At 59.6% G+C, this 19,644-nt stretch overlaps 6 protein-coding genes across 12 annotated transcripts in view; 5 read left to right on the top strand and 1 right to left on the bottom strand.

Annotated features, from left to right (window-relative positions):
• The window catches only part of NPRL3 (NPR3 like, GATOR1 complex subunit), a 61,602-nt gene extending 46,963 nt beyond the window's left edge, over positions 1 to 14,639 (bottom strand). For all 7 annotated transcript variants that reach the window (XR_014841132.1, XM_021086960.2, XM_085018250.1 and 4 more), the window contains exon 1: positions 14,456 to 14,639. The gene's annotated coding sequence lies outside the window, so the exon portion shown is untranslated. The remainder of the gene's footprint in view (positions 1 to 14,455) is intronic.
• On the top strand, positions 1,786 to 2,998 carry HBZ (hemoglobin subunit zeta). The gene is made up of 3 exons (XM_003481082.5): positions 1,786 to 1,929; positions 2,483 to 2,687; positions 2,769 to 2,998. The coding sequence occupies exons 1-3, from the start codon at positions 1,835 to 1,837 to the stop codon at positions 2,895 to 2,897; spliced, it is 429 nt and encodes a 142-aa protein (XP_003481130.1). The 5' UTR covers positions 1,786 to 1,834; the 3' UTR covers positions 2,898 to 2,998.
• Positions 3,663 to 4,440, top strand: HBM (hemoglobin subunit mu). The gene is made up of 3 exons (XM_003481083.5): positions 3,663 to 3,782; positions 3,936 to 4,140; positions 4,243 to 4,440. Exons 1-3 carry the CDS (start codon positions 3,691 to 3,693, stop codon positions 4,366 to 4,368), a joined length of 423 nt encoding a protein of 140 aa, XP_003481131.2. The 5' UTR covers positions 3,663 to 3,690; the 3' UTR covers positions 4,369 to 4,440.
• On the top strand, positions 6,216 to 7,068 carry LOC100737768 (hemoglobin subunit alpha-like). The gene is made up of 3 exons (NM_001445183.1): positions 6,216 to 6,350; positions 6,448 to 6,652; positions 6,809 to 7,068. Exons 1-3 carry the CDS (start codon positions 6,256 to 6,258, stop codon positions 6,935 to 6,937), a joined length of 429 nt encoding a protein of 142 aa, NP_001432112.1. The 5' UTR covers positions 6,216 to 6,255; the 3' UTR covers positions 6,938 to 7,068.
• On the top strand, positions 10,562 to 11,414 carry LOC110259958 (hemoglobin subunit alpha). The gene is made up of 3 exons (NM_001445182.1): positions 10,562 to 10,696; positions 10,794 to 10,998; positions 11,155 to 11,414. The coding sequence occupies exons 1-3, from the start codon at positions 10,602 to 10,604 to the stop codon at positions 11,281 to 11,283; spliced, it is 429 nt and encodes a 142-aa protein (NP_001432111.1). The 5' UTR covers positions 10,562 to 10,601; the 3' UTR covers positions 11,284 to 11,414.
• HBQ1 (hemoglobin subunit theta 1) lies at positions 13,631 to 14,339 on the top strand. The gene is made up of 3 exons (XM_003481093.5): positions 13,631 to 13,758; positions 13,841 to 14,045; positions 14,148 to 14,339. Exons 1-3 carry the CDS (start codon positions 13,664 to 13,666, stop codon positions 14,274 to 14,276), a joined length of 429 nt encoding a protein of 142 aa, XP_003481141.1. The 5' UTR covers positions 13,631 to 13,663; the 3' UTR covers positions 14,277 to 14,339.
• Positions 14,640 to 19,644: the final 5,005 nt, after the last annotated feature.

Raw genomic sequence — 19,644 nt, 5'->3', positions numbered from 1 at the left:
TGCCGTGGGTACACCCCTAAAAAGACAAAAAAAGAAAAAAGAAAAAAAAGGCACAGTGCTGTATGATCCCACTTACAGGATGTTCTTGACAAAATTTTTTTTTTTTAATTTTTATTTATTTATTTTTGTCTTTTTGCTATTTCTTTGGGCCGCTTCCGTGGCATATGGAGGTTCCCAGGCTAGGGGTCGAATCGGAGCTGTGGCCCCCGGCCTACGCCAGAGCCACAGCAACGAGGGATCCGAGCCGCATCTGCAACCTACACCACAGCTCACGGCAACGCCGGATCGTTAACCCACTGAGCAAGGGCAGGGACCGAACCCGCAACCTCATGGTTCCTAGTCGGATTCGTTAACCACTGCGCCACGACGGGAACTCCAAATTTTTTTTTTTCTTTTTTGGTCTTTTCGCCATTTCTTGGGCCGCTCCCGCGGCATATGGAAGTTCCCAGGCTAGGGGTCAAATCGGAGCTGTAGCCTCCAGCCTACGCCAGAGCCAGAGCAACGCGGGATCCGAGCCGCGTCTGCAACCTACACCACAGCTCACGGCAATGCTGGATCCTTAACCCACTGAGCAAGGGCAGGGACCAAACCCGTAACCTCATGGTTCCTAGTCGGATTCGTTAACCACTGCGCCACAACAGGAACTTCAAAATTTTATTTTATTATCTTATTTTTTTTGTCTTTTTGCCATTTCTTGGGCCGCTCCCTCAGCATATGGAGATTCCCAGGCTAGGGGTCGAATCAGAGCTGTAGCCGCTGGCCTAGGCCAGAGCCAGAGCAACTCGGGATCCGAGCTGTGTCTGCAATCAACACCACAGCTCACGGCAGTGCTGGATCCTTAACCCACTGAGCAAGGCCGGGGATCGAACCTGCAACCTCATGGTTCCTGGTCGGATTCGTTAACCACTGAGCCACGATGGGAACTCCTTTACAAAATTTTAGTGGCTGCCAGAGTTTAGGGGATAGAGGAGGGTGAAACTGCAAAGGGGCAGCATAGGGAGCTCGTGGGGTGATGGAGCTGTTGTGTGTCCTAATTTCTGTGGGGTTACACACATCTATACACATGTCAAAATTCACAAAGCAGTGCACTAAAAAAAGTCCATTGTATGTGTGCTGAGATAAAATTAGCAGGCATACTGCCTCATTGCAATTATTATTGCTATTATGGTTGGATTTTTTTCAGGTTTTAGTTCCACATTTTATCTCAACTGCCTCGTTATGCTTAAATTATGATGTGACGAGCAACACTGCAGGCCCCAAAAGCACGAACTAGAAGGATCCTCCTTTATTGACCTACCACCTCCTCCAGCTTTTAGGGAAGAGACCCAGTCAGCACCTCCCTCCTCAGGGCCCGCTGGGCAAAACTACTGCTTTCTTAGAGGAAGCACAGGGATCCCAGAGCCAGGAGCAGGCGCTGGCAGGTGACCTTTGGGTCTGCCCATGGTGATGCAGGCGGCACAGGCACAGGCCAGGCGACCAGGGTGTGCTGGCCCTGCTCCTGTGGCTTCTCCCCCTTTGTGATTCTGAACCGCACAGGACAGCGCAGAGCTGGGCTGCAGATGCAGGATGACCTTCTGGGCTGGCTGGGCCCCTATCTCCCCTCGAGTCTGGTCAGGCTGTGGCCACCGCCCCCTCTAAGGCCCAGCAGGGGTGGCCAGCATGATAGCCCCTCACCCCAGGGTCACTGCCTCTGATAAGAGCCCCCTCCCCTCTCCCAGCCCCTGACCACCGCCTGGCCCCCACCCTGGCTGCCCGTATATAAGGGGACCACGGGGGCCCAGCACCACCGACGCCAGCTCTCAGCGCGCCCAGCTCCAGACCCGCCGCTGCCACCATGTCTCTGACCAAGGCCGAGAGGACAATTATCACGTCCATGTGGGGCAAGATCTCCAGCCAGGCGGACACCATCGGCACGGAGACCCTGGAGAGGTGAGCGCCAGCGGGGCCGGCGCGGAGCCTGGGAGGAGGTGACAGCGCGGTCACCGAGGTCAGGGGTCAGTGAGCAGGGCCAGGGAGCACAGGGGCGAGGAACGAGGGCCAGGGAGGACAGGGGCCAGGGAGCAGCGACAGCATGAGCAGCGGCGAGGAGGGTGGACGCGGCCAGAGAATTGGGAGAGGGGTCGAAGGCGGAGGGGGGACGAGCGTAGGACCCTGACTCTCCCCTCCCCGCCGCCCCCCGCCCGGCACGCGGGTCTCCGCAAGCAGCTGACCCAACGAGTGAGTGAAGGAACGAATGCGTGAGTGAAGGAACGAATGAGAGAGCGAGCGAGCGCGCCCACCCGCCCAGGTCTGGACCCCAGGGCAGGGAGGGCGAGCAGGCGCCGGGCTGCACGCAGCCAGGGGCGGCCCGCACGGCCCGCACGGCCGACACTGTCCTCATTGAACACTCGACGTTCTGGGCACCGGGCCGCTGACCAGGCCCGCGCCGAAGCGTGCGAGCCGCGGGCGTCGGCCTCACGCCCGCTCCCGGCGGGCGCCGCAGGCTCTTCGCCAGCTACCCCCAGGCCAAGACCTACTTCCCGCACTTCGACCTGAACCCGGGCTCGGCGCAGCTGCGCGCGCACGGCTCCAAGGTGCTGGCGGCCGTGGGCGAAGCGGTCAAGAGCATCGACAATGTGTCGGCCGCCCTGGCCAAGCTGAGCGAGCTGCACGCCTACGTGCTGCGCGTCGACCCGGTCAACTTCAAGGTGGGCGCGGGCGGGGGCGGGGCGTGGTCTGCCGCAGGCCCCGCCCCTCCCTGGCTGAACACCGCCCCCCCCCGCCCCCAGTTCCTGTCCCACTGCCTGCTGGTCACCTTGGCTTCGCACTTCCCCGCCGACCTAACGGCCGAAGCCCACGCCGCCTGGGACAAGTTCCTGACCATCGTGTCCGGCGTCCTGACCGAGAAGTACCGCTGAGGCCGCCGCCAGTCCCCCCAGACACGCTGTGACCCCTCCCTTTCCCTGGAGCCCTCCCACGTTTTCACCCGGGACTCTCAAATAAACGAATGGAGACCGAGGTAGCCTGGTCCTGCGTCCTTGGTATTGGGGGAAGGAAAGGAGAATGCGAGGGAGCAAAGGGGGCTTCGCCCGAATGCGGATGTCCCTGCTGTTACCCCCGGCCTGGAGGCCACTCCAAGGGTGCTTCAGGCGTCCTTGGTCCTGCGGGACCCAGAGTCGCAGCGGGAGGGGGCAGAGTAGCCCAGGACCGCCTACTCTGCTTCCTCAGGTCAAACCTGCGTGCGAGAAACTCTCCCGCCTCTCAAGTCGCCCAGCCCAGTCTGTGGCTTCGCTCAGCGCACTGGGTACGCGCTGAGACTCAGGGCACTTTCCTCAATGCTTATGGTCATCGGTCACGCGCTGCGGGGACCCTTGATACCTCCTGGCCACCTTGGCCCGCGATCTTTCTCCCATCCCTCCAGCGGCTCCCTCAGGAGGAGCAGCCACTTTGCTCGGATCCCCCAAAACTCTGCAGCTAAGCACCCCCACCCCGCCACGGCGTGATTCCATGCCGGTGACCGGGATCTCCACCGCCGAGGCCCCCGCGGCCACGGCGGGGTCCTGGGCCAGTGGTGTTTCCCCACGCCGGCCCAGGGTCTCCCAGTGCCCGCCGCGCTGCGGCAGATAAGGGCGGGCGGGGCACCGGGAGGGGGTGCTGTATAAGGAGGCCGGGGAGGCGGGCGCGGCCCCGACTGCGCCCCAGGCCAGCGTCATGCTTAGCGCCCAAGAGCGCGTCCACATAGCACAGGTCTGGGACCTGATCGCCGGCCACGAGGCGCCCTTCGGGGCGGAGCTGCTGCTCAGGTGGGCTGGGGAGGAGTCTCCAGGATCACAGCGAGGCGGGGACTGGGGTGTTGGGCCTGCGACCGGGGGGGGGCGCTACCGAGGGTTTCCCGGGGTCTGGGCGGCGCAGGCGCCGAAGGGACTGCGCCCCCCACCTCCCCTGCACTCCCGCAGGCTCTTCACGGCGTACCCCAGCACCAAGACCTACTTCACGCACCTGGGCGACTCCCCCGACCAGGCGCGGCTGCTAAGCCACGGACGGCGCCTGCTCGAGGCGGTGGGAGTGGCCGTGCAGCACGTGGACAACCTGCGCGCGGCCTTGAGCCCTCTCGCGGACCTGCACGCGCACGTGCTGCGTGCGGACCCCACCAACTTCCCCGTGAGCCACCCCGGGAGGCAGCAGGGGTTGCCCGCGCAGCCCAGGGGTTAGGGGAGGGATGGGCAAGGACCGGACCCCTTCTCACCCGCCTCTCTCCCGCAGCTGCTGATCCAGTGTTTCCAGGTGGTGCTGGCGTCCCACCTGCAGGGCGAGTTCACGGTGGTGCAGGCGGCCTGGGATAAGTTCCTGATGGGCGTGGCGGTGGTACTGACGGAGAAGTACCGCTGAGTTCTGCGCGTCGCCTCCGCCACCACCGGTCCAGGCCTGTGCATGTCAATAAACAGATCTCCGGAAAGGCTGGCCCCTGCGCCTGTGTGTGGTCTTTGGGGAGCAGGCGGGCTGAGGTCACTGTTGCTGGTCAGAGAATCTCCTGGTCGCCAAGGAGCGCTTCCCAAAATCATAGGGCAAGGCCCCAACCTTGGCCTTCAGGAGACCTGGGGGCCCAGGAGCAAACCCTGAGCGCTGAACAAACTCTGACGGAGGATGGACCCTGGGTGACAATCCGGGATCTGAACACCTAAAGGCTTGAACAGAACCTGCCACCCTGGGAAGAGGACTGTGGTGGGGGCAGAGTGGGTGCTCAGACAGGGGAGGGTCTTCAGCTTCAGCTCGCACCCAGCGCCTCATAGGCCATGCAGTTCTCGAAGCACTTCCGCATTCAACACCCATTCATCTCACTACGTTCCGCCTCGGTCTGGGAATGAGGCCCAGGGCCTAAGTTTCGGGGCTGAGCCCACACTCCACGGTTCAGGGCTCCTCAGACCCTCACCTCTTTTGCTTGCCCGCATCCTCCCTACCTCCAGCGCTCAGTCTGTAACAGCCTCGCCCTGGCCAGGGAGCCCCTTCCGCTGAATCACCTCGGGTGGGGAGGCGGGTAGGAAGGAAACGCTCTGTGGCCAAACCCTGTGCAGGTCAGCATGCCGGGCGATACGCGGCACGTCTCTAAGCCATCTGAGCCTGATGCAGCCCGCCGAAAAATCGCCAGCCTTGCCAGGTCTTTGAAATAATTTAAGAGATCCTAATGCAAAGTTGGTGCCTGGAAGGTCCATGACCACCTGCCCCCCTCTCCGCCTCCCCCCCACCCAGCCCCAGTCCCTCGAACCCAGTCTCTGCACTCCCAGGGCTGCAGCACCCTGCTCCCCCCCAAACACACACGGAATCTCTCCCCTCTGGAGCGGGGACTCAGGGAGCAGTGGGACCTTAGGAGTTCTCCAAACTCCGATCCCAGGCTAACCATCTCCCACCCGGGCAGGGCTGGGCAGTGGGTGACCCAACTCGCAGGGGGAGCTGGATGCCGAGCCCTGATTGTGGCCGGCTGAACTCCCCCACCAGCCCTGCGGACACCTGTTAACTCAAGCTGTCCGGAGAACCGCCCATCACTGGTTTAGGAGGCTTGGAGGACTTGCCATGTTCTCTCCGGCACCCTTTTTATTTTCTGTCTTTTTAGGATGGCACCTGCAGCATATGGAAGTTCCCAGGCTAGGGGTCCAATCAGAGCTGCAGCCGCGGACCTATGCCAGAGCCACAGCAACGCCAGATGCAAGCCCCGACTGTGACCTACACCGCAGCTCATGGCAATGCCAGATCCTTAACCCACTGAGCAAGGCCAGGGATCAAACCTGCGTCCTCGTGGATACGAGTTGGGTTGCCTACCGCTGAGCCACAAAGGGAACTCCCACCCTCATTATTTGCATGGACAATTTACAGCTCTTGGTCCCAGGGGAAAGTATGTGTGAAAGCAGCTCCAGTCACTTTGGAGAAGCTTGTGTTCTTTTCCCAGACAGGCAACTAGACAGCGAGAGAGAGATGGAAGGGAGTGCGGGGGGCGGAAGGTGGGTGCGAGGACGGCTGGTGGTTTGGAAATCTGTGTGAACGCCCCAGAGCACAGGGTCAGCTTAGAGAGCTCGATCTCGCTGCGGCAGGACCAGGTGCCAGCCACCCCAGCTCACCCCCATCCTGTCCAGACAGAGCCTTCCCTGCCCACATCTCCTGGCCTCCACCCAGCCAATGAGCACGGCGCCGGCGGGCGTGCCCCTCGAGCCCCAAGCATAAAGGCTCAGGCCCTCGCAGCCCCGCACGCTTCTGGTCCCGACCCAGACTCAGAAAGAACCCACCATGGTGCTGTCTGCCGCCGACAAGGCCAACGTCAAGGCCGCCTGGGGAAAGGTGGGCGGCCAAGCTGGCGCACACGGCGCAGAGGCCCTGGAAAGGTGAGCACCCCCTCTGCCCCGCTGCCACTGCGGCTGGCGCACCCTTGGGCTGCACCGCCCAGCCTAAGTCCGGCTCTTCCCGCTCCTCTTCACGCAGAATGTTCCTGGGCTTCCCCACCACCAAGACCTACTTCCCCCACTTCAACCTGAGCCACGGCTCCGACCAGGTCAAGGCCCATGGCCAGAAGGTGGCTGATGCGCTGACCAAAGCTGTGGGCCACCTGGATGACCTGCCCGGCGCCCTGTCTGCTCTGAGCGACCTGCACGCCCACAAGCTGCGTGTGGACCCGGTCAACTTCAAGGTGAGCTCGCGGGCTGGGCCAGCTCGGGGTCGGAGGGTGCAGAGGCCTGGCTAGCGGGGCAGAGCAGGCAGTGGGCCCCCAGAGGTGGAGCCCGGGGGGGGGCCTCCCCCCCCATGGCCCCTGACACCCCCCAACCCGCACCCCCGCTCTCCGCAGCTCCTGAGCCACTGCCTGCTGGTGACCCTGGCCGCCCACCACCCCGATGATTTCAACCCCTCCGTTCACGCCTCTCTGGACAAGTTCCTGGCCAACGTGAGCACCGTGCTGACCTCCAAATACCGTTAAGCTGGAGCCTCGGAGATCCCCGCCCCGGGGTGGGGCCCTCTTGCACTCTGCACACCCCCCCTTGCACCCTGACCTCCTGATCGTTGAATAAAGCCTGAGTGGGCTGCAGTCTCTGTAGCCTCAGTTCTCTGTGTCTGTGTCCAGAGCCCTGCGGGGGTGGGGGGGGTCCCCCAAGGACGGAGGAGGACGGAGCTAAGGCTGAGGCTGCCCAGGATGCACTGAAGCAAGCTCCTGTCCCTGAGGGGCAGACTCCCAGGGCTTCTCCCCGAGGTGGGCAGTCCTCAAGTGGCCACTCTCTTTTCAAGTCTCTGACTGAGCCCCCTTCAACATGCATTGAGATCACAGCAAGACAAAGAAACCACAGAACCACGCTGCTCCTGGTACACCTATGGGGGCCGGACAGTCTGCGAGATGCCACTTCCTTCCTACCAGAGGGAAGGTGGGTTGAACAGGGGTCGCAGCCCTAGGCACCCTTCCCAGGTCCCAGTAACTCTGTGGTGGTGACAAGCACAAGTCAGGGAGCGGGCTGCAGCCTTTAGCAGAGTCCTGGCCCCCTTGCCCTTGCAAGGGAGAGGTACATTGGCAGCTCACTGTGTGCCAAGCCCTGCGTTCCCCAGCTCATCCTCCCTACCCCGCATCCTCTAGCCCAGGGCTCCTGGGGTCTCCCGGCAGTTCTGCTTGGTGCTGTGAGCAGACTTCAGAAAGGGCCCTGGTGTTCCTGGCGGGGCTCACCTGACGAGTATCCATGAGGACGAGGGTTCGATCCCTGGCCTTGCTCATGCCAGTGAAGGATTCGGCGTTGCCATGAGCTGTGGTGTAGGTCGCAGATGTGGCTCAGATGCCGGATCCCGTGTTGCTGTGGCTGCAGCAAAGGCCAGCGGACGATTTGACCCCCGAAACTGGGAACCTCCATATGCCACGAGTGCGGCCCTAAAAGAAAAAAAAGGGCCCCATCCCATGTCCTGACGGCCTGGATTGCACACTGGAGCCTTTACATGCCACCCAGCCATGGCCCTCAGGGACTCCATCAGCATTTCCAGCCCAGCCCCCACCTTCAGGGCCACCCGCAGCACTGGGTAAAAGTCAGGGGAAGGGAGAGGGCCCCCGATCACCAGCTTCTTTCTGGACAAGGACCTCTCTGGACAGCTGGGGAGTTGCTCCCTCCAGCACACCCTGTTCCTCTGCCCCACAGCCCAGATCTCCTTTATTAAAATGGAGACAAACACCCAGGATGTAAATTAAGGCCTTCCTTCTGTGGTGCAGTGGGTTCAAAACCGACCGCAGTGGCTCAGGTCACTGCGGAGGCACCAGCTTGATCCCCGGCTCAGCACAGCGGGTTAAAGGATCCAGTGTTGCCTCTACTATGGCATCAACTGCAGCCGTGGCTTGGAGTCAATCCCTGATCCAGGAACATCCGTACGTCTTGTGGTGCAGCAGAAATGAACACGACTAGTATCCGTGAGGACGCAGGTTCGATCCCTGGTCCCGCTCAGTGGGTCAAGGATCCGGCATTGCCATGAGCTGTGGTGTAGGTCACAGACACGCCTCGGATCTAGCATTGCTGTGGCTGTGGTGTAGGCCGGCCGCTGAAGCTCCGATTCGACCCCTAGCCTGGGAATGTCCATGTGCTGAAGCTGTGGCCCTAAAAAGAACAAAAAAAAAAAAGAAGAAGAAATAAATTAAAATCCACCCCTGTCTCTCACACACATGCACGTACACCCTTTTAATGTGGTGTGGTTCAAAGTAGCAAAACAGAGTCCCTCTGCCCTGCCCCACCCCACCCCAACCCTTGCAGAAAGAGCCTTGAGATAACAGCTTGGGACTGAGCCCATCAGCCCGGCACCCATCCTGTCTGGAGGGGATGCTGCTGCATCTACAATTGCACTTTTTTTTTTGGTCTAAAATATCATTACACTCTAGGCATGTTTCTTCAGCCTGCTGTTTTCATTTCCATCGCTTTTGGCCAGAGGAGGGGGTTGTCTCTCCCATACAGGGGGGTGGCTCTTTGGTGCCTTGAGCACCCATGTCTTATCCTTTCTGTTAGTCAGGGCCCTGAAGGGCCCGCGGGTGTGGAGAGAATCAGGAAAGGAGTGGCGGAGGGGGAGGGAGGGTGGAAGGAGTTGGAGGTCCATTGCAAAGAAGAGAAAAGCAGAGCTGCGTGGGGTGGCGGGTGGGGCAGAGCAGAAGGTGCGCTGCTGAGCTCCTCTGAGCTGCTTGCTTCTCTGTCCAAGATTGTTTGACCAGCCCTTCCTCCTGGAGCCACAGGGCGGGTCCTGCACGAAGGTCCTGGGGAGGGGGTGCCAGGGACGATCGGACCACTCCCTGCAGCAAAGTCTTCCTCCCGGCTCCCAGGGGAGAGAACCTTAACAACTTCATGTCACCCAGGTCTCCATTTTCCCTCCGCACCCCCCCCCTCCCCGCAACTGCCCGGAGGGGCCATCTCAAGTCACCAGTAAGGGGGCTGCACCAGCTGGAACTCCTGCCTCTCCTCCCCGCTCAGCCACAAGTCCCTCTCTTCCGGGGTCTGGCCAGTCTCGTCACCCCCCCCACACCCCCCAACTCCATCCTGCAGCCACAGCAGCTGTCTCCCCAGCCTCATGCCCGCCCCAAGCCAAGTGGGGGGCCGCCCCCATGCTATTCCACCCAAGACCCACTCATCCTCCAGTCTCATCCTCAGAGGATCTCAGACTCCTCCGGGGATCCCTGGAGACCTCGTCCACTCCCTCCAGGCCCCTTAGGGCCCATAATAAGGTTTGGTGACCAGGTTAACGCCTGGTGATGAGTCTGCAGCCCGAACTAGCCTGGAAGCTCAGGTTTTGCTCAGCCAGTTGCTTTTTCAATTTAACCACTAATACCTAGTGAATCTTAGGTACAAGTTGGGGGACTGGGTGTCCTCATGAACCAGGACCCTTTGGCCAGTGGGAGAGAAAGGCAGCCACTCAGACCATCATACGGAGTCCCAAACAGGAGATGCCTGCCTTTGTTCTGCAGCAAGCACCCCCCCCCACACTCACACCCCGCCCCCGCAAGCCCTGCAAATTCCAAGCCGGGGTATCTGTCCCTTCTGTGACTGGCACTCAAGGGCACTCAGACTGCTGATGGACAGAAAGAGTCTGCAACAACCAAGGCTGAAGGGGAAGGACGGACGTCTGGCGGCCTTTGAGCACAAGCGAGCCATGCGCACACGTCCCCACGCATCGGTCTCTGGCCTGGAGCAGGCGCAGGCCATTCGCTCCGAGTTAAAAATGTCTGGTGTGCCCAGCCTTAGGGCCACAGCGGGGGGCACGTGCTGATTTGCCCCCTTCGCTCCTCAGGAGAGCGCGGCCGGGGCCTAGGGACTTCAACGGGTAGAACCTGGGGCGAGGATACCACTTCCGGGGGGAAGGTGGACGCGGCGGGCGGGAAGCAGCCGGTGGGAAGGAGACGCCCCGGCCCGAGTCTCCGGGTTCCGCCACAGCCTGGGAGCCAAGCGCCCGCCGCCCAGCCGGTCGCAGACAGTGCGTCGCGCGCCCCCTGCCGTCTGAAGGCCGCTGCGCATCCCGGCCCGCGCCAGCCAATGAGCACGGCGCCGGCGGGCGTGCCCCTCGAGCCCCAAGCATAAAGGCTCAGGCCCTCGCAGCCCCGCACGCTTCTGGTCCCGACCCAGACTCAGAAAGAACCCACCATGGTGCTGTCTGCCGCCGACAAGGCCAACGTCAAGGCCGCCTGGGGAAAGGTGGGCGGCCAAGCTGGCGCACACGGCGCAGAGGCCCTGGAAAGGTGAGCACCCCCTCTGCCCCGCTGCCACTGCGGCTGGCGCACCCTTGGGCTGCACCGCCCAGCCTAAGTCCGGCTCTTCCCGCTCCTCTTCACGCAGAATGTTCCTGGGCTTCCCCACCACCAAGACCTACTTCCCCCACTTCAACCTGAGCCACGGCTCCGACCAGGTCAAGGCCCATGGCCAGAAGGTGGCTGATGCGCTGACCAAAGCTGTGGGCCACCTGGATGACCTGCCCGGCGCCCTGTCTGCTCTGAGCGACCTGCACGCCCACAAGCTGCGTGTGGACCCGGTCAACTTCAAGGTGAGCTCGCGGGCTGGGCCAGCTCGGGGTCGGAGGGTGCAGAGGCCTGGCTAGCGGGGCAGAGCAGGCAGTGGGCCCCCAGAGGTGGAGCCCGGGGGGGGGCCTCCCCCCCCATGGCCCCTGACACCCCCCAACCCGCACCCCCGCTCTCCGCAGCTCCTGAGCCACTGCCTGCTGGTGACCCTGGCCGCCCACCACCCCGATGATTTCAACCCCTCCGTTCACGCCTCTCTGGACAAGTTCCTGGCCAACGTGAGCACCGTGCTGACCTCCAAATACCGTTAAGCTGGAGCCTCGGAGATCCCCGCCCCGGGGTGGGGCCCTCTTGCACTCTGCACACCCCCCCTTGCACCCTGACCTCCTGATCGTTGAATAAAGCCTGAGTGGGCTGCAGTCTCTGTAGCCTCAGTTCTCTGTGTCTGTGTCCAGAGCCCTGCGGGGGTGGGGGGTTCTCCTTGCCTGGGACCGAAAGCTGCAGATAAAGTGGGAGAGGGGGAAACAGCCAGTGGAGGGGAGCGGAGGGGGTCCCACGACCACTGCCCGGGATTCCCTGGGCAGCCCCAACCCTCACCCTGAGTGCTGTGCTGAGTACATCAGCTGTTTCTCTCACTTCATTCCAGAGCTTTGCAGGGTCATCCCTAGCTGGTTCAGTGGTGGTTTTGTTGTCTGCTTCACATTTCACGGCACCCACACGAGGGCTGATGGACCTCGAAGCTCTCCCAGGGTCCCCTCCCAAAGGTGGGCGCTGGGGAGAACCCAGAGATCACACTTCCTCAGAGTCGCACTGAGTGTCCCCCTCCGCATCCAGTGCCTCCCAAGCTCATGCACAGTCTAGAGGACATGGGGGAGCGAGCAGAGCCAGGCAACTTCTCGGAGGCGCCCCCTTTGACTTGGTATGCCCCCAGATCCTCACACTGCAGAGAAGGATGCACCGGGCCTGATTTTGGGGTCCCAGCTCAGGGCCCACTGACTCTCCCTAGTGCTGCAGTGGAGAGCTGGGCCTGGGCCAGGGCCAGGGGCGCCTCCTCGCAGAGAATGCCCCTAGTGCCTGCGGCTCTGAGGGGTCCAGCCCTGCCAGGTGTCCAGCCCGCAGCCCCCAACTGCGAGCAGTGTCCTTTCTTCCCTGGGCCCAAGTGTCATCCTCAGAAAGTTCGATGGCAGGTTTCCTGCCTCGGTGTGTGAGCACAGCATGGCCTCTCCACAAGGGGCAATCTTCCTTATTTCATTATTAGGAAAAACGAGGGCCTGGGCTAAAAGTGAACACCACCAAAATGCCCATCCACAGACAAGCAGACAAACAAAACATGATCTATCCGTGCCATGGAATGCTATCCAGCCATAAAAAGCAATGAAATACCAATACATGCTGGCATGTGGTTAAGCCTCCAAGATGTGCTAAGTGAAAGAAGCCAGACACAAGACCACATTCGGCACAATTCTATTCATGCGAAACATCCAGAATGGGCAAATCCGCGGAGACAGAGAGCCGAGCTGGAAGCAGGGGTTACAGGTAACTGCTCGGGGGTTCAGAGTTTCCATTTGGATGATGAAAACGTTCTGGAACTAGCTAGCACTAATGGCTGCCTGACACCCGTGAACGAGATTAGAGATGCTGAGTTGTGCACCTGAAAATGGCGAAGGGTAAATTTGATGCTGTATGAATTTCAACACAGTTTTTAAAAGAAAGGGGTATAGTGATTCCTGGCACAGAATGGGTGCTGTGGCATTCCCGCTGTGGCTCAACAGGATCCTCAGCATCTTGGGAGGGCTGGGGCACAGGTTCGATTCCTGGCTCGGCACAGTGGGTTTAGTAAGGATCTGACGTTGAGGCAATTACAGCTTAGGTTCCAACTGCTCGGATCTGATCCCTGGCCCAGGAACTCCATATGCCATGGGGCTGCCAAAAAAAGGAAAATAAACGATAAAAGTAGTTAAAAAAAAAAAAAGAAAAGAAAAGGAGTTCCCATCTTAGCGCATCAGAAATGAATCTGACAAGGAACCATGAGGTTGCGGGTTCAATCCCTGGCCTCGCTCAGTGAATTAAGGATCCGGTGTTGCTGTGGCTGTGGTGTAGGCCAGCAGCTATAGCTCCGATGAGACCCCTAGCCTGGGAACCTCCATATGCTGCGGGAGCAGCCCTAAAAAGAAAAAAAGACAAAAACAAAAACAAAAAAACAACAGTGCTGCATCGGTATTAGCTATTATTTGGGGACAGACTCCAGGCACTCAATAAATGCTCATTGTCCGGAAAGGGGCTTCTTCTATGAATCCCGCACAGCCTTGGGAAGAAGAAATTGCTGCCTTCACCACACCCAGTGAATGAGAAAACAGACTCAGAAAGGGGTCACAGCAGACGGGCAGGGGAGGCAGACGTTCAAAGACAAAACCCGTGCTAGAACTCAGAGCTGCCAATGAACAATGATGCGTACTAAACATTAGCTTCCATACAGGAAACACTTCAAAGATCGGGGCCTCGGGGAAGGAAGGCCTCAGGTCCCAGCGGACACCCGACGGCGCGCTCCCGAGCCCCTCCGAGTCGAGCCGAGCCCGATTCTGCGAAGCCCCGCGCGACGCCCCCCGGAGGCCGCGGAGACCGCCCGCCGATTGGCGCAGGCGCAGCTGCGGCTCCACCGGCGGGCCGAGCGCGCGTCGCGCGGGCTCCACCATGGTGCTGGCGGCGGCCGACCGGGCTGCGGTGCGCGCCCTGTGGAAGAAGCTGGATGGCAACGTCGGCGTCTACACGACCGAGGCCCTGGAGAGGTGCGCACGGCCCCCGCCTCCCGGCACAGCTGCCTTCGGCCCCCGGCCCCAGGCTGCGCCTCACCCGCCGCTGCCTCCGCAGGACCTTCGCGGCCTTCCCTTCCACCAAAATCTACTTCCTCCACCTGGACTTGAACCCCGGCTCCGCCCAGGTCAAGGCGCACGGCCGGAAGGTGGCCGACGCGCTGACTGTCGCCGTGGACCGCCTGGACGACCTGCCCCGCGCCCTGTCGGCTCTGCGGGAGCTGCACACGCAGCGACTGCGCGTGGACCCCGTCAACTTCAAGGTGAGCGCGCGGCCGGGCCCGAGGCCGGTCGGGGGGTGGGCGGAAGGGCCGCCGTCGGGTAAGGGGCGCCGCACCCGCGCGGGAACGCCTCCCTCTCCGCAGCTGCTGGGCCACTGCCTGCTGGTGACCCTCGCCCGGCACTACCCCGGAGACTTCAGCCCCGGCCTGCAGGCCTCGCTGGACAAGTTTCTGAGCCACGTGACCTCAGCGCTGGCCCCCCACTGTCGCTAAATCGGGGCGGGGGGGGCGTGCGGGGGCTCCAGGGTTGGAGTAAAGTCTGTGGTCAAAGCCTCAGGTGTGCGCATGTTCTCTCCACCCCCCGTTGTCAGCTCCCGGCGCGGACGCCCCCACCCCCGGCCCGCTCACACCCCTCGCCGCCGCCCAGTTCCCCGCGGTAAACCCCGACTCACCGGGCCCCTCGCCAGGGCCACGCGGAGGCGCAGACCCGGGGCTCCGGTCGCTCGGGAAGGGGTGGCGGGTAGGGGTCAAGGGCTTGCCCGCGGCTGGACCTCTCGCGGGCGCGGCGTGCACGCCTCAGGTCCACCCAGACCCGAGCGCGGGTCCAGCTCACAGGCTGGGCGAGAAGCGGGGACCAGCGCCCCCGCCGGCGAGGACCGGAACTGCCCAGGGCGGCAACACGCACGACCCCACACAGCGCCTCTGGACCCTGCACCCGCCACGTCAACACTGCTGCGGACTTGGGGAAAGGCCGCTCTGCCAGATTGGATCTGCTGAAAGGAGGCGGCTCCTGCTCCAGCACAAAGCCATGCGGCCCACAAGGTGGATGAGGGAGTCAGCCCAGAGCCCCTCCCGCCCACGTGCCACATTCTTCTCAGGAGTCAGACCTCAGAGCTCCTCAAAAAAAATCAATCATGGCCATCGCAGAAACCTCTGAAAACGATTCCACTCGCTGCACCTGCCTGTGTATCTAGCGAGTCTGGCCCAGCCTCTTCCTCCCTGCCCAACAGTGGGGAAACAGATGCAGGGCGTGGGGGTGCCCTCAGGGGGCGCAGGTGCAACAGCTGACCCCCACCACCCCTGGGGGTATGTCCCAAGACCCCGGTGGATGCCCCAGAAAGCACCAAACCCCCAATATAGTTTTTTGCTATACATACACACCTATGGTAAATTTAATGTATAAATTAGGATGGCAAGAGAAGAACAGCAATAACTAATGATAAAACAGAACCACCAGGAGTTCCCGTCGTGGCACAGCAGAAAACGAATCTGACTAGGAACCACGAGGTTGCGGGTTCGATCCCTGGCCTCACTCAGTGGGTTAAGGATCTGACATTGCCAGGCGCTGTGGTGTAGGTCGCAGACGCCATTCAGATCTGATGTGGCTGTGGCTGTGGTGGAGGCCAGCAGCTACAGCTTCAATTCCACCCCTAGCCTGGGAACCTCCATATGCCGCGGGTGCAGCCCTAGAAAAGAAAAAATAATAATAATAAAAATAAATAAATAAAAGGGCTAGTGTAAAGTGAAGTGACCAAAGGTGACTCTTCCCCATAAACCTGGAGCCCTAAAAAGGTACCCCCTGGACAATTCTCTCCTTTCCTCAGACACAGGGACGCAGAAAACAAAAAACCCAAAAAGCAAAAACAAACAAAAATTTTGGCCACACCCACAGCATGTGGAAGTTCCTGGGCTGGGGATCGAACCCGAGCCACTACAGTGAAAAAGCCAGATCCTTAAATCCCTGTGCCCCAAGGGAACTTCCCCCCAAAATCTTAATGTTCAGCAGAAAAGGGAAGGTAATTCCCTGATAAATTGAAATCACATGTGACATGTGTGGCTTTGTAATCCTGTCACCAGAGGGGTCCTCCTGACAAAACCTCCCAGGCTGCAGACCGTGTGTGAAAATGACCCTGGACTCCCTCACAGACCCCAGGGACCTTCAAGAAGCAAAGAAACCCTCCCTAGAAAGAGGTCTGTCATTACAAACTACACACTCACCAGGCACACAGGGCAACAAGGCACCGTGAACGGAAGCCAGCAGAGGGACCCGCAAAGTGTTAGGCACTCAAGACCTCAGACTGAATTACAAGTTGGCTTGTTTAAAAAAAAGACAGGAGTTCCCATCGTGGCCCAGCAGTAATGAATCAACTAGGAACCATGAGGTTGTGGGTTCAATCCCTGGCCTCGCTCAGTGGGTTAAGGATCCAGCATCGCCATAAGCTGTGGTGTAGGTCGCAGACGCAACTTGGATCCCATAGTGCTGAGGCTGTTGTGTAGGCCAGTAGCTGTAGCTCTGATTGGCCCCCTAGCATGGGAACCTCTGTATGCACAGGTGTGGCCCTAAAATGCAAAAAAATAAAAAAAATAAAGACAAGGGGTTTCCTGGTGGCTCAGTGGGTTAAGGATCAGCACTGTCACTGCTGTTGGTGTAGGTTCCATCCCTGGACTGAGGAACTTCTGTTTGCTGCGGTGCCTGCAAAAAATAAAAATAAAAAAATAAAAACAATTCAAAGACATGATTTGGAATATCTGCAGGCAGCCATAAAATATAAAAAGTCACACAGCACATGTAAAAAAGAACTTTTAGAAATGAAATTATAATTGTCAAAAATAAAATTGCAGGGAGTTCCCGTTATGGCTCAGAGGGTTACAAAACCGACTAAAATCCATGAGGATGCAGGTTCAATCCCTGGCTCGGTGGGTTAATAACAGATCCAGCTGTGGTGTAGGCCACTCAGATCCTTCGTGGCCATGGCTGTGGCTGGCAGCTGCAGCTCCAATTAGACCCCTAGCCTAGAGCTTCCATATACTGCAGGTGCAGCCCTAAAAAGCAAATAAATAAGTAAAAATTAAGGAAACAAAATGGCAATGGACAAGTTTAACAGATAAAACACAGTCATACAGAGAGTTAGTGAAGTTAGCAGAGCTGTATTTCAGGCAGATGGAAGGTGATCCTAATGAGAAGTCTGAGAAGTAAGAAGGAATAAATTACAAACACACTGATTGAATATACAGTGGCAGTGCCTACAGAGTTAAGAAAACAAACAGAAAACCTTATACAGACAAAACACCAGCCAGTAATAACTACGTCAAAGGGGGCTCTGGGAGTTCCCTTGTGGCACAGTGGGTTAAGGATCACTGCAGTGGCTCGGGTTAGATCCCTAGCCCAGGGGCTTTCACGTGCAGCAGGCATGGCCAAATAAAAGCAGGGGTGGGGGGGACCTCGTTGCACTCAGTAGCTCTGCAGTGCGTCTCACCTGTCAGGCAAACGGTTTTCAATGACTTTGGACTTGGCTTCCTATTGCTGGTCTAAATAAAAACTTACTGACTGAAGACAACACAAGTTTATCCCGTTAACAGTTCTCGAGGGCAGAAGTCCCAAATCAGTTTCCAGAGGCCACAAATCAAGGTGTGAGCAGGACCCTGCTCCCTCAGAGGCGCTGGGGAAACTCCTGCTCACTCTGCAGCCTCTACGACTGCATCACTTGGCTTGGGCCCTTCCCCCAGCTGTGACGGTCACAGCTCCTCTGCCTCTTACTCATAAGGATCCTCGTGATTGCACGAGGCACATCTGGATAATCGAGACTCATCACCCCCCTCTCCGCATCTTCCCGAATCGCACCTTCAACATTCTGGTGCCGCACAATGGGACGTCCACCAGCTCCAGGGATCAGGAGCTCTTTATCTATGGGGCCACATTCAACCAAGCACCACACACTGAGCACGTGTGTGGGAGGTTCCGGGGGAGAAACAGAAAGAAGGAGAGGAACCGAGTGTATGAGGAGTTCCCACTGTGGCGCCGTGGAAACGAATCCGACTAGCAACCACGAGGTTGCGGGTTCGATTCCGACCTTGCTCAGTGCGTTAAGGATCCTGTGTTGCTGTGGCTGTGGTGGAGGCTGGCAGCTGCAGCTCCAATTTGACCCCTAGACTGGGACCCTCCATGTGTCTCCATGGGGCCCTACAAAGAAAAAAAGAAAGTGTCCCGAACAGTGGTGGGGACACTGTGAAGCAGTTCCTCTGCCTGGCAGTTCCTCTGCCTGGTGTTCTCCCTGTGGGCCCCTGCCTGGGAGCCCGACGTGGCCTTTTATCTTCAGTCTGGGCACCCACACAACACCGCCAACCACTTCAACGTTACACTCACAATGCTGTGCAACCATCACCTGTCTAGTTCCAGAACCTGCTCAGCCTCCAGAGGAGGGCCCGTCACCCTCCCTGCCTCCTCCCCCGGCCCCTGGAAACCACTGACCCTCCCGCCTGTCCATGTGGACCTGTGGCCCCGGGGATTTCATGCAACTATAACCCTGACCCCGAGCGTGTGCTCAGTTCGGCTTGTTACTCGTTACTCGAGACTCACGCTGTCCTCCTGAGGCTGGAAACAGCTGCAGGGACAGACAACCCGGCCTGTCTGCCCCTTGTCTGTTGTGGGGACCTGGGTCACCCCCACCTTCTGGCTACTGGGACCACCGGAACCTACACAAGCCTGAGTCCCTGCTCCCGCGCTCCCGGGTGTGCCTCTGGGAGTGGGTCCTGTGCCCACAGGCTAAGCTGGGGAGAAACCGCCAGGCGCCTTTCCCCTGCAGCTGCTCGGAGTCCTCCGGGCCCTCACCAGCACTTAGCGTCTCAACGGCTCTCTCCCCTTCCTCGCTCCCCTCGTGTCTCTTAAAATTAGGCCCATGCTGCTTGCTGCTGCCTTGCTTTTAACCCAGAATCCAGGACGAGAACAGGATGTCACTCCCCAAACCAATGACGGGATCCTGCTAGGAGAGCCCCTCCCTCACCGGCTCTGCCGGGGCCACCTTGTGGGCCCCTTGGCGAGGCTGCAAAGCCACCCAGGCTGGGCGAGTTGGGGAGGACCCTCCGGGGACAGCCTCGGAGGAGGCGCACCTGAGACGCCAACGCTCAGAAATCGTGGGACGTACACGTCTCGTCCTAAGCAGGTGGGGCTGTGGTAGTGACTTCCACAGGTCAGGAGAGCAGAGGCCTGGCAGGACAGGGACGCTGCGGCGACGGAGGCTCCCGGCGTGGCGCTCTGGAGCCGGCTGCACACGCCGGGTTGGCTTCCCCGTCTCTACAGTGTTTGCACGCTCTTCTGCAGAGAGGCTGGACTTTGGTGGGGGCTCGGAAAGGGGTCCAGGACAAGTACTGCACTGAAACGTATCACCTCATCCCATCACTGCACCACTACAGACACAGTAACACTGCACTGTTACTGGAAGGTGCTAAGAGTAGCGCTTAGAAGCTCCCATCATGGCGTTCCCGTCATGGTGCAGTGGTTATTAATGAATCCCACTAGGAACCATGAGGTTGCGGGTTCGATCCCTGCCCTTGCTCATAGGTTGCAGACACGGCTCGGATCCTGCGTGGCTGTGACTCTGGCCTAGGCTGGCAGCTACAGCTCTGATTAGACCCCTAGCCTGGGAACCTCCATAGGCAGCAAGTGCGGCCCAAGAAATGGCAAAAAGACAAAAAAAAAAAAAAAAAAAAAAAAGCTCTCATCACAAGAAAAAAAATCACTGGAGTTCCCATCGTGGCGCAGTGGTTAACAATCCGACTAGGAACTATGAGGTTGCGGGTTCAATCCCTGACCTTGCTCAGCAGGTTAAGGATCCAGCGTGGCCGTGAGCTGTGGTGTAGGTCA

The sequence above is a fragment of the Sus scrofa genome, chromosome 3 (assembly GCF_054392235.1).
Source record: "Sus scrofa isolate SSC_HxYL_T2T_F1_AM1 chromosome 3, Sscrofa_HxYL_maternal_Yorkshire_Landrace_v2.0, whole genome shotgun sequence".
NCBI lineage: Eukaryota > Metazoa > Chordata > Mammalia > Artiodactyla > Suidae > Sus > Sus scrofa.
This window is presented reverse-complemented; position numbering and strand designations above follow the sequence as displayed.

Excerpts from the sequence above, each read along its gene's own strand:
- HBQ1 (XM_003481093.5), top strand. The coding sequence starts at position 13,664 with ATGGTGCTGGCGGCGGCCGACCGGGCTGCGGTGCGCGCCCTGTGGAAG. Across the intron at positions 13,759-13,840 it reads ACGACCGAGGCCCTGGAGAG|GACCTTCGCGGCCTTCCCTT; the intron begins GTGCGCACGGCC and ends CTGCCTCCGCAG. Across the intron at positions 14,046-14,147 it reads TGGACCCCGTCAACTTCAAG|CTGCTGGGCCACTGCCTGCT; the intron begins GTGAGCGCGCGG and ends CCCTCTCCGCAG.
- LOC100737768 (NM_001445183.1), top strand. The coding sequence starts at position 6,256 with ATGGTGCTGTCTGCCGCCGACAAGGCCAACGTCAAGGCCGCCTGGGGA. Across the intron at positions 6,351-6,447 it reads GGCGCAGAGGCCCTGGAAAG|AATGTTCCTGGGCTTCCCCA; the intron begins GTGAGCACCCCC and ends CTCTTCACGCAG. Across the intron at positions 6,653-6,808 it reads TGGACCCGGTCAACTTCAAG|CTCCTGAGCCACTGCCTGCT; the intron begins GTGAGCTCGCGG and ends CGCTCTCCGCAG.
- LOC110259958 (NM_001445182.1), top strand. The coding sequence starts at position 10,602 with ATGGTGCTGTCTGCCGCCGACAAGGCCAACGTCAAGGCCGCCTGGGGA. Across the intron at positions 10,697-10,793 it reads GGCGCAGAGGCCCTGGAAAG|AATGTTCCTGGGCTTCCCCA; the intron begins GTGAGCACCCCC and ends CTCTTCACGCAG. Across the intron at positions 10,999-11,154 it reads TGGACCCGGTCAACTTCAAG|CTCCTGAGCCACTGCCTGCT; the intron begins GTGAGCTCGCGG and ends CGCTCTCCGCAG.
- HBM (XM_003481083.5), top strand. The coding sequence starts at position 3,691 with ATGCTTAGCGCCCAAGAGCGCGTCCACATAGCACAGGTCTGGGACCTG. Across the intron at positions 3,783-3,935 it reads GGGGCGGAGCTGCTGCTCAG|GCTCTTCACGGCGTACCCCA; the intron begins GTGGGCTGGGGA and ends GCACTCCCGCAG. Across the intron at positions 4,141-4,242 it reads CGGACCCCACCAACTTCCCC|CTGCTGATCCAGTGTTTCCA; the intron begins GTGAGCCACCCC and ends TCTCTCCCGCAG.
- HBZ (XM_003481082.5), top strand. The coding sequence starts at position 1,835 with ATGTCTCTGACCAAGGCCGAGAGGACAATTATCACGTCCATGTGGGGC. Across the intron at positions 1,930-2,482 it reads GGCACGGAGACCCTGGAGAG|GCTCTTCGCCAGCTACCCCC; the intron begins GTGAGCGCCAGC and ends CGGGCGCCGCAG. Across the intron at positions 2,688-2,768 it reads TCGACCCGGTCAACTTCAAG|TTCCTGTCCCACTGCCTGCT; the intron begins GTGGGCGCGGGC and ends CCCCGCCCCCAG.